Source organism: Drosophila gunungcola, unplaced genomic scaffold (assembly GCF_025200985.1).
Source record: "Drosophila gunungcola strain Sukarami unplaced genomic scaffold, Dgunungcola_SK_2 000153F, whole genome shotgun sequence".
Taxonomy (NCBI): Eukaryota; Metazoa; Arthropoda; class Insecta; order Diptera; family Drosophilidae; genus Drosophila; species Drosophila gunungcola.
The window spans coordinates 141,467-156,668 of record NW_026453314.1 but is presented as its reverse complement, the minus strand read 5'-3'; the positions used below and the strand labels follow the sequence as shown (position 1 = coordinate 156,668).

The 15,202-nt window shown below is 42.1% G+C and overlaps 4 protein-coding genes across 4 annotated transcripts; 2 read left to right on the top strand and 2 right to left on the bottom strand.

Annotated features, from left to right (window-relative positions):
* Positions 1-78: 78 nt before the first annotated feature.
* LOC128265766 (band 7 protein AGAP004871) lies at positions 79-1,917 on the top strand. Its single transcript, XM_053001975.1, is given in 5 exon segments — positions 79-198; positions 251-764; positions 1,420-1,585; positions 1,650-1,763; positions 1,766-1,917. Coding segments are annotated over 5 exon segments (888 nt in total). The 5' UTR covers positions 79-194; the 3' UTR covers positions 1,856-1,917.
* Positions 1,918-2,066: 149 nt separating this feature from the next.
* Positions 2,067-4,447, bottom strand: LOC128265749 (NADH-cytochrome b5 reductase-like). The gene is made up of 2 exons (XM_053001955.1): positions 3,411-4,447; positions 2,067-2,369 (listed from the first exon to the last, which is right to left on the bottom strand). Exon 1 carries the CDS (start codon positions 4,401-4,403, stop codon positions 3,426-3,428), a length of 978 nt encoding a protein of 325 aa, XP_052857915.1. The 5' UTR covers positions 4,404-4,447; the 3' UTR covers positions 2,067-2,369; positions 3,411-3,425.
* An 87-nt stretch (positions 4,448-4,534) lies between these two features.
* On the top strand, positions 4,535-7,248 carry LOC128265748 (transmembrane protein 185B). Its single transcript, XM_053001954.1, has 4 exons — positions 4,535-4,853; positions 4,937-5,007; positions 5,601-6,175; positions 6,238-7,248. Exons 1-4 carry the CDS (start codon positions 4,816-4,818, stop codon positions 6,628-6,630), a joined length of 1,077 nt encoding a protein of 358 aa, XP_052857914.1. The 5' UTR covers positions 4,535-4,815; the 3' UTR covers positions 6,631-7,248.
* Positions 7,249-9,545: 2,297 nt separating this feature from the next.
* Positions 9,546-15,080, bottom strand: LOC128265767 (post-GPI attachment to proteins factor 2-like). The gene is made up of 5 exons (XM_053001976.1): positions 14,791-15,080; positions 12,076-12,264; positions 10,905-11,169; positions 10,631-10,849; positions 9,546-9,897 (listed from the first exon to the last, which is right to left on the bottom strand). The coding sequence occupies exons 1-5, from the start codon at positions 14,929-14,931 to the stop codon at positions 9,737-9,739; spliced, it is 975 nt and encodes a 324-aa protein (XP_052857936.1). The 5' UTR covers positions 14,932-15,080; the 3' UTR covers positions 9,546-9,736.
* Positions 15,081-15,202: the final 122 nt, after the last annotated feature.

Below are 15,202 nucleotides of genomic sequence, written 5' to 3'. Positions count from 1 at the left end.
TTACTTCTAAAATGTTTTGTTTCATGTTTTTTTTTTTAGTTTTTAGCGTGTGTTCCAAAATAAGTTTAAAGTGATTAGCAATAAGAAACTACTATCTTGATTAACTGACGCATTGATGTAAAGTGTGTACATGAAGCGTTGAGTAAATAAAAATATTAAATCACAATCGCCCAAATGTCCAAGAACTGATTTAAATGCGTATGTATATTAAATAACTAATACATCAAGTTCTTATAACATTTGCTTGCAGCCGAGAACGAGCCCAGGGGCGTCATGGAGTGGGTGGTGACCTGCTTCTCCGTGATCATCTTCATCATCACCTCGCCCATCGCCATCTTCATTTGCTTCAAGGTGGTGGCCGAGTACGAGCGGGCCATCATCTTTCGGCTAGGCAGACTGAGTGGCGGGGCTCGGGGTCCGGGCATGTTCTTCATCCTGCCCTGCATCGATGAGTACCGCAAGGTGGACCTGCGCACGGTCACCTTCAATGTGCCGCAGCAGGAGATGCTGACCAAGGACTCGGTGACGGTCACCGTGGACGCGGTGGTCTACTACCGCATCAGTGATCCCCTCTACGCGGTGGTGCAGGTGGAGGACTACAGCATGTCCACCCGCCTGCTGGCGGCCACCACGCTGCGGAACATCGTCGGCACCCGCAATCTCTCCGAGCTGCTCACCGAGCGCGAGATCCTCGCCCACACCATGCAGTCCACCCTGGATGATGCCACCGAGCCCTGGGGCGTCATGGTGGAACGTGTGGAGATGTAAGTGAATTTATATAAGGGAATCGAAGTTTCTTTAAGCCCAAGACGCTTGATCTGATCGTATAACAAAGGGGATAAATACACTTAAAACAACATGATATTCGCTTTCAAAACTAAAATATATAAAATAATAATTATTGTCAAAGCTTAATCACCCTTTTTAAATATTTTTTTTTCTAATTATTGTCTTAAAAAAAAAAAAATAATGTTAAGGGCACGGTTTTCATGTCTCTCGATCTTACTTTAATTTGAAATTGGATTGAAACCTTTCTTAAGACTTTTTCATATCACGCTTTCAATAGCCTGGAGACAAATAACAATAAAGCCTTTAAATAATTCCCTGTAACTAATTTGAAAAACGAAAAAAATGCTCATCCAGTCCGGGGATTGAACCCGGGACCCTGTTTCTTACTTTTTTTTGTTTTTTCTTATGAAAATTTTAATTTTAGCTATAAATACAAGAACATTTGTTATCTTGAAATCATTCGGAATTCTATTCAGAAAGATTCCTCTTAAAACTGTCCACCCAATAAATATTTTGTTCATCCTCCAAAAGTTGGTACCCGGCAAAGGCGTTAATTCTAAAATTTCGAAATTTATGTTCACGAGTGTATCCATGAAAAACTTATAATTTTCGATCTCTAACCGCTTTCAGCAAGGACGTCTCGTTGCCCGTGTCCATGCAACGAGCGATGGCCGCCGAAGCGGAGGCTGCCCGCGATGCCCGCGCCAAGGTGATTGCCGCCGAGGGTGAGAAGAAGTCCGCCACTGCCCTCAAGGAGGCCTCAGACGTCATCTCCTCCAGCCCCTCAGCCCTGCAGGTGGGTGTGGTCCTTGCACATCGCCCCAAGAACATAGTATTCATATCTTAAACCTCGCTCACAGCTGCGCTACTTGCAAACCCTGAGCAGCATCTCGGCGGAGAAGAACTCCACGATCATCTTCCCCCTGCCCATGGAGCTGCTGACTCCGTACCTGGCCAAATATGCCCACATGATGCCACAGCCCCTCAGCAGCCGTCACAATTGCCGGAGAAGTCCGACACCGTGCTGCTGGATGCGCAGGCCGCCTGGCCAAAAACCAACCTATGATATATTCCACAACGTATTGCGCAGATATCGTAGTTATTGAGTATTTCTGCTTTTTTTTTTTTATTCAAAAACACCACTGAGGAACACGGTATTTGAAATCATCTTTATATTTGATTATTAATAAAATCTTTACAAAAAAATCATAAAAAATTAAAAAGAAACATCCCAAAGTTGTTTAAAAAATTAATCCAAATTAGTTTTGGGAGGGGTTCTTAATTTTTAAAATTGAAAAAACATATATGTTCCCTTGATTAAATACATATGGACATCAACGTGTTATACCTCTGTACCTAAGCTGATTCACTAGGTTTCATAATTTTTCTTAAATTTTAAGCCGAGTTTTGACTTAAAATAACAATATCAAATTTATGAGAAGTACAACTACAAACTTTATACTTTTTTGTATGTTTCTGGTTTAAAATTCTTTAATTCTGCTTTGAAATTTTTGATTTTCATTTTCGTGGCTTCGGTTTCAAAAGGTCAAGTTATGAAATGTGAAGTGCAAGTCACCTTTCTGCAAATTAAAGACAAATAAAAAAGTGCAAGAAACGCCATTAAAATTAAATTTAACACAGATTTGCAAAGTATTAAATTACTATTTTTATACCCTTGCAGAGGGTTTTATAATTTCAATCAGAAGTTTGCAACGCAGTGAAGGAGACATCTCCGACCCTATAAAGTATATATATTCCTGATCAGCATCACTAGGAGAGTCGATCTAGCCATGTCCGTCTGTCCGTCCGTCTGTCAGTCTGTCCGTCTGTCCGTCCGTTTCTACGCAAACTAGTCTCTCAGTTTTAAAGCTATCTGCATGAAACTTTCCCAAAAGTTGTCTTTCTATTGCAGGTAGTATATAAGTCGCAACGAGCCGGATCGGACGACTATAGCATATAGCTTCCATAGGAACAATCGGAAAAATAAATTTAAAAAAATTATTACTTTTCTATTTTTTAATTTTTTTTTTAGTTCCTCGAGATATAGTAATGGTTAATTATTTCAGAATTACGATTTAAATTTCATCAAAATCGGACGACTATAGCATATAGCTCCCATAGAAACAATCATAAAAATAAATAAAAAAAAATTATAACTTTGGTTCTTTAAAATTTTTTTTAGTGCTTCGAGATAAAGTATTGGTTAAATTATTCAGAATTACGGTTTAAATTTCATCAAAATCGGACGACTATAGCATATAGCTCCCATAGGAACAATCGTATAGCTGTCATAGGAACTATAGAATAATTAAGCTGAAAATCATCATAGCTTCAATGTTTTTATACATACACGCAAGTAAATCATAATTTTAACGTTTTCAAGAGTATTTAGTTTTTGAAATAGCTGCAAGGGTATATGAACTTCGGCACACCGAAGTTTGCTTCCTTTCTTGTTAGAAATGAAAAACTTAAAAATATAGTATGAATTGACCAATAAGGGGCTGAAGAAAAGTTTAAAGACCCCAAAGGTCCCCAAATAGCAAAGATATTAAAAATATTGGTAAAATTAGGTTAGATCATGAAGTGTTATTAATTTTAGAAATATTACGATAGACACTTACAATTTCCTTTGGTGTTTACAACAAATAGACGTTGGCAGGATCTAGGGCCAAAGATTGAGTGGCCATTTGGGCCATGGTCTTCTGGAAGGTTGAATCGCCTGCGACGATGAGTAGGCGCTGTCCGGGAATGGAGGCATTGAGGTGGGTGGCCAGCCCGCAGGCATCCAAGCGGGCCACCTTCGCGGTCTCCTTGTAGCGGAGACTCCGGCGTAGGTGGAGGCACTCGGGGACGCAGTGCCCCGCCTCCTGGCAAGCGGCGGAGGCGCACTGCTGATGCGGCAGGTAGAGGCAGCTCCGGTAGTTCCAGTACTGGGCAAACTCCAGCAGCTCCTCGCGGAAGTAGACGTGCCGCAGGTCACGGGCGCACACCAGGTGCCACACACGACTCATGTCCTCCTCGTTCTCGAGCACCTGGCGCACTAGCGGCAGAGTGGGTGCAATGGCCACGCCCTGGGCCAGGATGTAGATGCACTTGGCGGTGCTGGCATCGTGTGCGTACTGCCCAATGGGTCCGCGGAACTCCAGCAGATCGTTGGGCTGGACTGCGGCCAGGAGCCGGGACATGGGCCCGCCCGCCTGCAGCTTCACCAGAATCCGGAACTCTTTGGCCTGGAAGTCGCTCCAATAGGGCGAATAGGGACGCAGCAGGGAACCAATGCGCAGCATCACATGGTGTCCGGGTGGAATGTCCAGCACCGTGTCGTCCTCCGTCCCCGCCCCTGGCTCCTCGGGGGCGTGGCCAAAGTGCAGGAGCAGCACCTGACCACCAGTTTTCGATTCCGCTTCAGATTCAAGGGTTTCCCGCCGCAACAATCGGAATTTGGTGTAGCTCAGGATCACGTTGCGTTTGCCAGCCAGCAGGACGCGCTTACTTGGCCGGGGCTTGTGGTCCAGGATGCAGTTAGTGCAGCCATTGCCACAACAGTCAGAGTCCTGCAGCAGCTCCTCTTCCACATTTAAATCCTGTTTTTGTTGCTCCCCGTTGGCCACCATGCCGCCAGTGTTGGAAAGTGTCTCGAAGAGCCGAAATATAGCTATTTTTGGCTGGAAATCTAGCTATTTCCTTATTTCTCTCAAAACAATCGACAGTCTACGAGCTATCGACTATCGTTATCGAGTTTCCGGACAACAACAAGACAACTCGAAAAATATGCCAGCAAAAGTGTGTAAATAAAACAAAGGCACGAAACGGAACGGAAAGAAAGAAAGATCGGAACCAGGCGCAGAGAACGAACTCGTTGCCCCCCACCCCACCACACCACACACCCCCCCGTTCCCGCGCCAATCGGATTCCCCCGAGGAGAGCGGACGCAGTGCGGCGGAGCGCATGAGCAACTAGTGTCCAGGTACCAGGTGTCCAGTGTCCAGTTCGCCATCTCTGTATCTCTATGGTGCCGCCAGCAACATGAACCTGGAATCGCTGTTCCGCGACTTCAATCCCTGGTGAGAAGCCCTCGGCAGCGGACGCCCGGATTGCGGAGGAGTTCCAATCCCCAATCCCTAACCACCGCCATGTTCTCTTGCAGCAAATTCATCGTGCACTGCAGCCTGTTCACCTTTGTCACGCTCTTTGCCTTGCGCCTCGACAACTACATAGGTGGGTACTGGTGCCTCAACCCAGGAATAACAAAGGCACTTGTACAGAGACTCCATTTGTACAATGGCCCATGGATTAATCTATAAAGTGATCTATCTGACAGCAGTTGTTATGCTGCCCACGCTGCTGGGTTTCCTATTGCTAGACAGATATCCTAAAGGATAAAAATAGCGCTAGAAAGAGATTGAGCTAAATTCTCCAGTTATACAATGGCTTATGGATCTATGTATGATCTAAGATTAACTTAAGAGCAGTTTCTGCATTACCCCGTCTACTGGATTCTCTATTGAATGACGGATATCTTTTAAAAAGACAATAGAATCCCCACCTTTACAATTAGAAAGGGATTGAGCTGAGCACTACAGCTTGCTAGTCTAATCATTAATCATTATTCAGAATATAATAGGACTTCTTTTGTCACCCACTTACTACCAAATACCCTACGGATATATTACAATGCCACAGAGATAGAATAGTTGTTAGTGAATTCCCTTAATCCCCCTCGTAGAGGTTATACATTATATAGAAATCATATACAGCGCTATTTTACAACGCTTTAAGGAGAACCATTCTAATCAAGTGCCTTTCCACAGATTGGCCCTACTGGGCGATTTTCACACCGCTGTGGATATGGAAGTGCACCGCCATCCTGGGCGCCATTGTGGGTGCTATCGTGTGGTGTCGGTATCCACACTATCGCCTCGAGGGAGACGCCTACACGCAGTTCAAGGCGATGCTCATCTCGCTGGCCCTGCACCTGATCCTGCTGATGTTCGAGCTGCTGGCCTGCGATAAGCTGACCTCGGATCGCCACCTCTGGGTGCTGGTCTTCATCCCGCTGATCTTCGGATCGGTGGTGAGCGTGGGCGCCTGTGTCTGGGCCGTCAAGCACGATCGTTCCTTCGAACTGGAGCTCTTCCTGGCCGTCAATGCGCTTCAGTTCGTGTCGCTGCCACTGAAACTGGACCGCTTTGTCTACTGGAACTGGGACGTGGTGTTCGTACCCATGTGGATCGTAATATGCCTGAGTTTGGTCAGCGTTCTGTACAACATCATCTTCTGCGGCATCATGATGCGGACGCCGGAGGTGTCACTGCAGCAGAAGAAGGCGGCGCTTAACGCGGCGGTGGGCAACATCTGCACGGTGCTCCCATTGCTCTGCTTTCAGGTGAGTCCCCCAACAAACCGTCTGAAGAGAGACCTGCAATGCAAACCCTTCCATTCCGCCAGGTGGTCATCTGCGACAAGCTGGACGGCGAGCTGAAGTTCCCGTACATCGTGGTCTTCTCACCGCTGCTCGTCTCCATCCTGGCCCTGATCATCCTCAGCTTCACGGCCAAGGGCGGCAACATGTGGTGGTTCGGCATCCGCAAGTCCTTCAGCCAGTTCCTGCTGTCGGCTATGCCGTTCCTGCAGGAGTACGGCAACATCAGCTACCACGCCGAGACGCACAGCAATGGCGGGCAATCCGTGCCGCTGGACGCAACCTCCTCATCGACGAGCATGGCGGCCAGCGAGCAGCTGCACGAGTTCGGGAAGCACGACAAGAAGGGCAAGAAGGGGGCTAAGAACGACATCCTCAAGCCGGTGGTGCCGTTCGTCAGCATCGACCTGCCGGACTAGATATAGACAGCCAGCACTGCACAGGAGCAACAATGAGTAGCAAGAACCACGTAGACCTAAGGACAGACTCTCAGCAGACACGCATACGCACACGGAGACGCCGACGCCGCACACCTTCGTTTAGGTGTTTATATTAAGCATTACATACCCGATACCCACAAACACCCATACACATCGGCCGTAGCTTTTAGACTCGTACTGAATTTTAATTGTAAGCCAAATGCTAACACCGCCCACGACCCATGCCTCCCCCAGCCACACCCATTGCCCCCCAAAGGCCGCCACCACCCCCTCGCATTCGCCTGCATATAATAGTTGTACATATATACCGGCACTGACTACTACACACAATTGGCCAGGTTGTTGTAGCCCACCCAAACAAAGCAGACCCAATGCGGCTTTAGCCTTGACCACTGTTTCCTTTTACAAATCGAACAGAACAAAAACGCAGCATACAACACTTGGACTTTTATGGCCTTATATATGTGCAAATATTATATGTTACATCCCTCACACTCTGAGAACCCACTTATGAGTAATGTCCTACGATAAAGTGTAAATAATTTACAAACTACAAAAAAAAACACAAGAAATATACTTAAGTGCTTCCAAAACAAAGTGAAAAAGCGATTTGAATTTTTTTGTTAGGTATTAGATTGGAAAAGAGAAGTATTGAGCTTAAAGTAAATGACAAAAGTAGATTAGTTAGATTTGTATTGAGTGCAGTAACTTCAATACAATGAAAAACACTCGAAATGTGTGGTTTTGTGTTTCTTATAAGTAATAAACATTAAGATATTTCAATCTCTTTATTCTCAGAGCTAGTTTTGAACGCAATTCATGTGAGTTGTATTAATCTTTATTCAAATTAGGAAGCTACAAAGTTTACATATTTCATAGTTAATATATTCGGTTTTTATTTTGTAATTAATTCTCTTACGTTGTGTCGCCTAAAAAGTTATGCAAAGGTAAAAAGTTGCATTTTAAAAAGTGACCATCCCAGAGCTGCTGCTTTCTGCCGTAAAAAACAAATAGAAAATAGCCGGTGAGCGATTTATAAAGCGCATATATATATATATACTACATATATCCATACTCCTCGGATGCAACTGGAAGTACGTGTACATATCCTTAGGGGGCGAGAAAGAGAGGCACATAATTGAATATCGGAACGGAGCGGGACAGAGCTAATAGGTAGAGCTATAGATAGAGTGCGGTGCGGAGCGTGTGTAAGCATCAACAATAATGCATTTGAATATATACTTGCTCGATCGCAACGGGTGCAACTGGCAACTCAACTATTGCATAACAAATCGCAGGAGGGGGCCTGAGCTTGAGTACATATATCGCTGAAGTAAGTATCCGTATCCGTACATATATTTCATTTCGTGTGAGAATTAACAATTGTTTCATTAATTTAGCTACGTCGTTCGGGGGAAATTCAAGTACAAAGTTTTCTCCTCCTGGCTACTCAGGATATTTCTCAAAACGCCGATCTGTCGCAAGTACAATGCATAATATAGTCATAATAGTAATAATAATAATAGTAATAATAATAATGGTAGTAATGGTATTACCTATGGAATAAAAGCTTCCGCTTGACTCTGGTGTGTGTATAGTACAAAGTTAAAAAGGTAATATCAATTTGAACTCTTTTCGATTTAAGCTACGCATCTTTGGTTACTGCAAAATATATATTGATCGTAATCTGGTTTGTAATTCGGTTAGCTAAGTTCGTTTTCACCCGATCGCTCAACAAATACTTCGGGTTTCGCATTTCTTATCTCTTATCTCTCATTTTTCAAATTTCATTTTGCTATTAAAGTTTGCTAAGAACAATTGTTTATTTGCTACTTTGTTTAATCTCTGACGTCGTGAGCATCAGAAGCCATTCATCCCATCGGGATCTCTTGATCTTGCGAACAGTGATGGAAAGGTACTTTTTTTTTGTTTTTGGCTAGGCATAATTGAAATATATATATATATATATATATATATATATATATATATATATATATATATATATATATATATATATATATATATATATATATATATATATATATATATATATATATATATATATATAGGACTATTCGTTGAACTCAAGGTAACGAGATGCAAACCTATTTGTTCGATTTTGAAATTACAATTTAGTGAAATTTCTCAGACTTGAATCCCTTAAGGGAGCTCTTTGGTTCCGAATTTTCAAAAATCATCCCTTCTCATCGGTTACTTTTGCCATTAATTTAAATTCTGGAAACACAAATTCAGTCATGGATGGGCACTAATGTAATATGAATGTATTAGAATGCCATTAGTTAATTTCGCTGAAGCTTTATCTTGCGATGCATCTGGAAATCTGGGATGCAAACAACCTAGATACTTCCCATCACTGCCCCAAAATCTGTAAGATTGGTTGTTCGTTGCCCGCGATGTCGCAGCTTAATGTCTATTGTCTGAATTGTGTTACAATGCGTTCAATTTATTTGGGAACAGCCAATAGGGCCAATCCCAAGGAGGCTATTTCCCGTTGCTCGTTTTCATGTTGTATAAACGATATGTACTAAGTGGTAAGTAATACGATTTCTATTTACTTTACTGCCTAACAAATGAAACGCTCTTTGGATTCAATTCGAAATTGACATGAGATCTGGCGAGCTGCGATCCACTAGGCATATATGTTGGTTGGTGTTCTTCGCTTTGGTTTTTATCGGTGCACTTAATCCTTAGGTAACTTATTTCATGTATTCAGAATGTGTACATAGAACGGTATGCCCTCTAATCTGGCCAATTTCTTTACATACTTTTATATTTAAATATTTATATTAATTGTGGAACTATGGAACATTTTGCTTTCGCTTTCGTTTCGGTTTTCATTTCCTTATTTCTGGGTATGGTTTTAGCGACTGTAGCTTTTGTTTTCTTTTTTTTTTTTGAGTGTGTGAAGAGAATCGAAGAAATTAGAACAGAAGGCTATGTTTGTTGTTGATCGGTATGGAAGCGCTTAGTTTTAAAGTTGAAGAAGTTCGTTAATTGTACGTTTCGTATGGGAATTACATGGAGAAATGGAGATGTGGCATGCAGCTGGGGAATCCAGTCCAATCTAGTCCACTTTCGGCCTGGTGCTCAAGTACTGGGCGAGATTCTCGCGGGGACCCTGCACGATCATCATGAACTGCGAGGGGAAGTCCCAGATTATGGTGAAGTGGAACAGCATGTTGGCGATTGCGATCAAGTACTCAAAGAAGGCAAACCAACTGAAGGCTGTGAAAGGAGTGTTACAAAATCCAAGATTAATTTAAAATATAACAAATATTTTACTTTTTAAAGTTCAAAGTCTACGTTTTTAAATAAAACTAAAGGGGATTTTCCTTTAGCATCGATTTCTCAATGACGTGCTAAGTCTTGGTTAACTTGCTTAAAATCAAAGTTTAATTAGGAAGTTTTAAAAAAATATTTAACTTTTGAAAGCTCAAAGTTAAAATTTGTAAATGGAACCAAGGGATAAACCCCTTTGGGACCGATTTCTTAAAGTCATGTTTAGTTCTGACTTTTTGGTTAAAGCTCAGAGTTGAAATTTTTAAATTGAACTAAGGGGCAATCCCTTTTAAGACCGATTTCTCAATGACATATTAAGTTTTGTTTAAATTTAATGGGTGGTTGCCTGGTTAACTAACGTAAAATTCAAACATAAATATATTTAATATTAGAAAAGCTAATTTAACTAAGGTGCATTCCACTGTTGACCAATTTCTCGGTGTTATGTTAAGTTTTAAGTTTACGTTAACTGGTTGCCTCTTTTTACTTTGTAAGTCGGCAAAACAAAACATGCACAAAAACGTTGGCTTTATTTATTTTATAGTCTTAGTTTTAAGTATCTCTGACAGTTTATCCCTTAACAAGACATTGAGAAATTGTGTCTAATGGGTAAATGCTAGACTTTGTTGTGCCTAAATATTAAAAATTGTATTAATTTAAATGCCAGTGTCTGACTCACCCAAGTCGTGACAGTAGAATCGGTGTTTGGCGAAGAACACCAGCAGTCCGATGGTGCTCACGATGGAGATGGCGAAGAGGATCTTCTTCCACTTGATGGACTGGCGCTGGTGCTCGCTCAGCGTTTGTCCGACGTTCAGGATGCCGTTCAGCTTGATCGTGGCCAGCATGTAGCACAGCGAACATATCATAAACGTGATGAAGATGCGCTCGTGAACGGCTGTAAATGAGGGGGATTTAGTAAGGATCTCTAGGAGGAAGTGCAATCGACCCACGGTAGTTCTCTCGATTCGAAATATAGGTGACGCCGCCCAGGGCCGCGATCTCGATGCAGTTGAACACCAGGATCAGCGTGATGAGCAGGCTGGTCCGAGGCACCTGGGCGGGACTAATCCGACGCAGCTGCGAACGGTAGTAGTTCTTGTAGACGAAGGCGATGGGGATGCGCGGTCCGATGTGCAGCGCAATGCTGAAGCGCCAGAAGTAGCGCTGCGGACTGACGCCGGTAATTGCACTTATCGAGGGTATTATATTGTAGACCTAAAAACACATAAAAGTGGGTTAGTTGTGTGGTAAGAAAAAAGCTATTTGTTTCGAGTAAGATGTTGTGTTTATCTATAGAACATTGCTGGGTGTCACTTCTCTTGGTCTGAAATACATTTCAAAAATCTGTCTTTGGATAAAATTTGCTCAAAACTTCTGATTTTGGATTACGTTTGAAAGACATTTATCTTATTCAAAAGGTTAAAAAATATATATCAAAACTACAAATAATTAAACTTTTCGAGCAGGTTCAAAGTTTAAATACAATTTTAAGGCCTGTTGGTCTGAAATCTATTTCAAAAATCTTTCGATATCATGCTTTACAGTACATTTTGTAAGATTTAAGTATTAAGTGAAATTGTAGTTTTATTTTGTTTAAATAGGCTTTATGGGACACCGCTGCATATAACTATAAGTTTTTAATTCTGTTGATTTAAAAAAAAAGGTTAGTTTGAATAAAATTTACAATCATTGTCGATTAGTAGTTGTACTTTTAAAGTAAATTAAAATAAAAGTAGTCCTGTCATGAAATAGAAGTTGTTTAGGTCGATTTTAAATTTACATCGTTACTTTACGAAAATCTATACCAATAGTTATACCTTCAGAGTAGATTTAAAAGAAATTAATTCTGAAATTAGCTTCTTGTCTTTAAAAGTTTAATTTTTAAGTCCGTAGTGGCATGTGTATTTATATCATTAATCATAGTAAATGGCACTGTGCTGTTTTGTGACCGAATCGTTTAAAAAAGTAGATTTGCGTGTCTCCTATCTCGCAGGGAATACCGCTGGGATGGCAGTGATTTGTTACCCACGGGCTTAACTGGGATTGGAGCAGTTAGCCTTGGCTCGCCTTAAAGTGGCAAACCGAAACCGAAACCAAACCCCCAAGGGCCCATTAACTCACGCGGCAATGTGTCTCGTGTACATCGTCGTACTGGAAGACGTAGGCGGTCACGAAGCACGTGAAGAGCGTCACCAGCGGCAGCAGGGCGGTGACCACGCAGAGCTCGTGGAAGCTGGCCAGGTAGTGGATGGCCACCTGCTCCTGCGGCTCCTTGGGATCCTCCTGCTTGGAGCTAATCGTTGTGCTGATCTGCAAGTGATTCAGATCGTTAGGATTAAGGACATCAATGGGCCGGTGATAAAAGGTAAGTCCGCCGTATACACTTTTAAGAAATTAAAACTAAACAAATTTATTTAAAAAGAGTACGTCGAAATAGTAAAACCTATTTAAACTTTAGGCAACATAATTTGTAAAAAATATTGATTTTATTTTCAGGGTAAGTTACTGTATTGAGAAATCACAAATAAGTTTCTTCAAACCCAAAGATTTGAAATGTTTTTAAAAACTTTTTTTTTTGTAACATAGTATATATAATATTACAGCGGCCTTTTTTTTTGTTTTTTGGTCTACCCTTATAAAAATACTTTGTACAATATACTTAGATAATTTTCTGAAAATATTTGATTTCAGATTAATCTTTCTCGAAATATGATGATTCTGGAATTCTCCACTTATTTTTTAATGTAATGTATTTTTTTAATAAAAAAAATTTGGCAAGTATTTGGAGACATGTGCTGTTGCTATTCAAATTTTAAATATTTTCAATGGTGTCAAAAAAAATTTTTTTCGTGGTGCAACCATGTATTGCCCCGTAGGATAGGCTAAGTTCAATCCTGTCCTGAATATGCTATTCTAATAAATGGGTGATTTTCACGGTTCGGTCTTCTGGGAAACTAAAAGCTACAGTGGATTTTCCCTTGAATTAAGGGTTCGAAAATGATCGGTAGCCCTTACCTGGCAAAAGTGTTTAGTTCGGTGTTCGATTTGGTTAATGCACAACAACGAAAAAGCGCTAAAAATAAAGATAAAGAAAAAACAAACAAGAAGAGGTGTGAATAAATCAATAAACATAAGACAAACAATGAGGCGAAGCAAGTTAAGGCGGAAACTATGCGAATACGCCATTTGAGCGAGTGGCTGAATAATGGATGAGGTCCCGCATGGCGTCCCAAATTGGATGAGCCGGAGTTATAAATAAACAATCCCTTGAGCTAGGATACGACGGGATATGGACATCTAGGGGGTGGCAAGGTCGCCAGTTTCCAGTCGTCAGTCGTCAGTCGTCAGTCGCCAGTCACTAGCCGCTCTCTCTCTCTCACTCTCTGGCTCTATTGTGAAAGGCTCTCTCTTCGCCGCTCCGAAGCAGCAAAGGATTAAGGGCCAAAAATAGATGAGCTATGAGCAGCGCCTGACGTAACCAACCATCGCCAGCAGCTGGCCAAAATTAATTAGGACAAAATTAATGGGAAATTTGCCGGGCGTCAGGAATGAAATTGAATATGCGTTGCGATGAAATCAGGACACCGGAAGCAGGCGAAGTTGCTAAGAAACTGGGACATCGCAGAAGGAAAAGAAGGAGGAGGAGGAGGAGGAGGAGGAGGCAATGGCAATGCCACAAGGACATGGCGAAATCGAATAAATGATTAAAACAAGAACCAAACAAACAAGCGCCGCAAAGTAAATACACGCATTTCGAAAATTAGGCAAGCCAGAGAGCAAAAAAAATATGGTTGTGTTGGCCATGTGAAACGTTAACAAAAGGTGCACAGAAAACATTTTCTGAAATTAATTAATTAAAAAAAGAAATAGCAAATAGCGGTTTTACATTTTCGTCAAGAATTTTTCAATCGATTTTATCTTAATTTGTGTTACCTTGGCAAAGCATTTTCTAAGATTTATTAATTAAAAATTAATGGCAAGACTTATCCAGCAATGTCTGGTTTAACACTTATATCACTTTTTGAATCGAATTTGTCTAAATTTATTTTAACTTGGTTGCATTGAATCTTTAAAGAAGAAACAATTTTCTTTAATATTGAACTATAGGTAAAAATATATCTTATAATATAGCGATAAAATTTATAGTTTGATAAATGTTGTTTAAAGTTAAAACAAAAAACCCATGTTTTTATTTTAAGCAGTCCTGCACTAACATTCATTTAAACAGGCATAAATATTAAGTCAAAATTTATAGAGATTCAAGTTTAATTCATGTTTTCCAATTTTCTAATATAATACATACATATATCCTGCGACAAAAACTTATTGAATTTGAATCGAAAACGGAAAAAGCAGGAAATGCCTTGACCTTTTCGCAATATTGTTTTTGGACCAATTCGAAAACTATTTTCGGTGTGGAAAACGGAGGTCGTCGAGGGAAGGGGGTGAGGGTGAGATGAGCAGGGGGTGGCATGCGCGGTGGCTGCGGAAAATTACAACAAACGAGCCGGGGAGCATGGAAAATAAAACGGGCACACACATTTGCACACAAACCCTCGCAACGAAGATTGTGCAGGGGAGGGGGAGGGGGAGGGGTTGGCGCTACGAGGGGGGTGGTAAAGGTGCCTGGGCTGGGCGATGGGTGGGGAGGTCACAAAGCGTGCGCTGCCTCCTCGGCTTAAAGTTATATAATTTTTGGCCAGGCCAAACAAACCATAAATACACACACACGAACGCACGAAAAACACACGCGCGCACACACTGGGTCAAATACACAGAAACAAAAAATGAAGCTCGAATGGTATTTTGAGGGGGAAAAAACGGAAAACAGCTCACCGCTGCTGGGTCGCCGGATCCGCCGGAGCAGCTGTTCCTCCTGGACAGCAGGTCCGGGCGCGGGGGGGGCGTCGCCCCCTTTCCGCTATCTACTGCCGCCGATGACGTCGCCGCTCCTGTTCCCTGCTGCTGCATTTGCATTTTCTGCTCGCTTGTCGTCGGCGTTGGCGTTGCTGCTACTGCTCGTGCTCCCGTCGATGATGCTAATTGGCATAATTTGCATGCCCCAACGCTGCCGTCGCCGAGTTGTGACCGCGCGCGCGCCTCTCTCGCAACTGCTGCTTTTTCGCCACGGCGGTCGCCTTTTCCGCTTCTCTGCTTTCCTGCTCGGCCTGGCCACACTAGCCGTCAAATGGGCAAGGTCACACTGGCAGTATACCGTTAGCTTTACTGCCTGGTCTGGCCCCACTGG

What these genes read in the sequence shown, in the direction of transcription:
- LOC128265749 (XM_053001955.1), bottom strand. Translation starts at nt 4,403, where the DNA reads ATGGTGGCCAACGGGGAGCAACAAAAACAGGATTTAAATGTGGAAGAG.
- LOC128265748 (XM_053001954.1), top strand. Translation starts at nt 4,816, where the DNA reads ATGAACCTGGAATCGCTGTTCCGCGACTTCAATCCCTG. An exon ending in GCGCCTCGACAACTACATAG is followed by an intron (nt 5,008 to 5,600) that starts GTGGGTACTGGT and finishes GCCTTTCCACAG; the next exon opens with ATTGGCCCTACTGGGCGATT. An exon ending in TCCCATTGCTCTGCTTTCAG is followed by an intron (nt 6,176 to 6,237) that starts GTGAGTCCCCCA and finishes CCATTCCGCCAG; the next exon opens with GTGGTCATCTGCGACAAGCT.
- LOC128265767 (XM_053001976.1), bottom strand. Translation starts at nt 14,931, where the DNA reads ATGCAAATGCAGCAGCAGGGAACAGGAGCGGCGACGTCATCGGCGGCA. An exon ending in TACACGAGACACATTGCCGC is followed by an intron (nt 11,170 to 12,075) that starts GTGAGTTAATGG and finishes ATGTGTTTTTAG; the next exon opens with GTCTACAATATAATACCCTC. An exon ending in TTCGAATCGAGAGAACTACC is followed by an intron (nt 10,850 to 10,904) that starts GTGGGTCGATTG and finishes CCTCATTTACAG; the next exon opens with CCGTTCACGAGCGCATCTTC.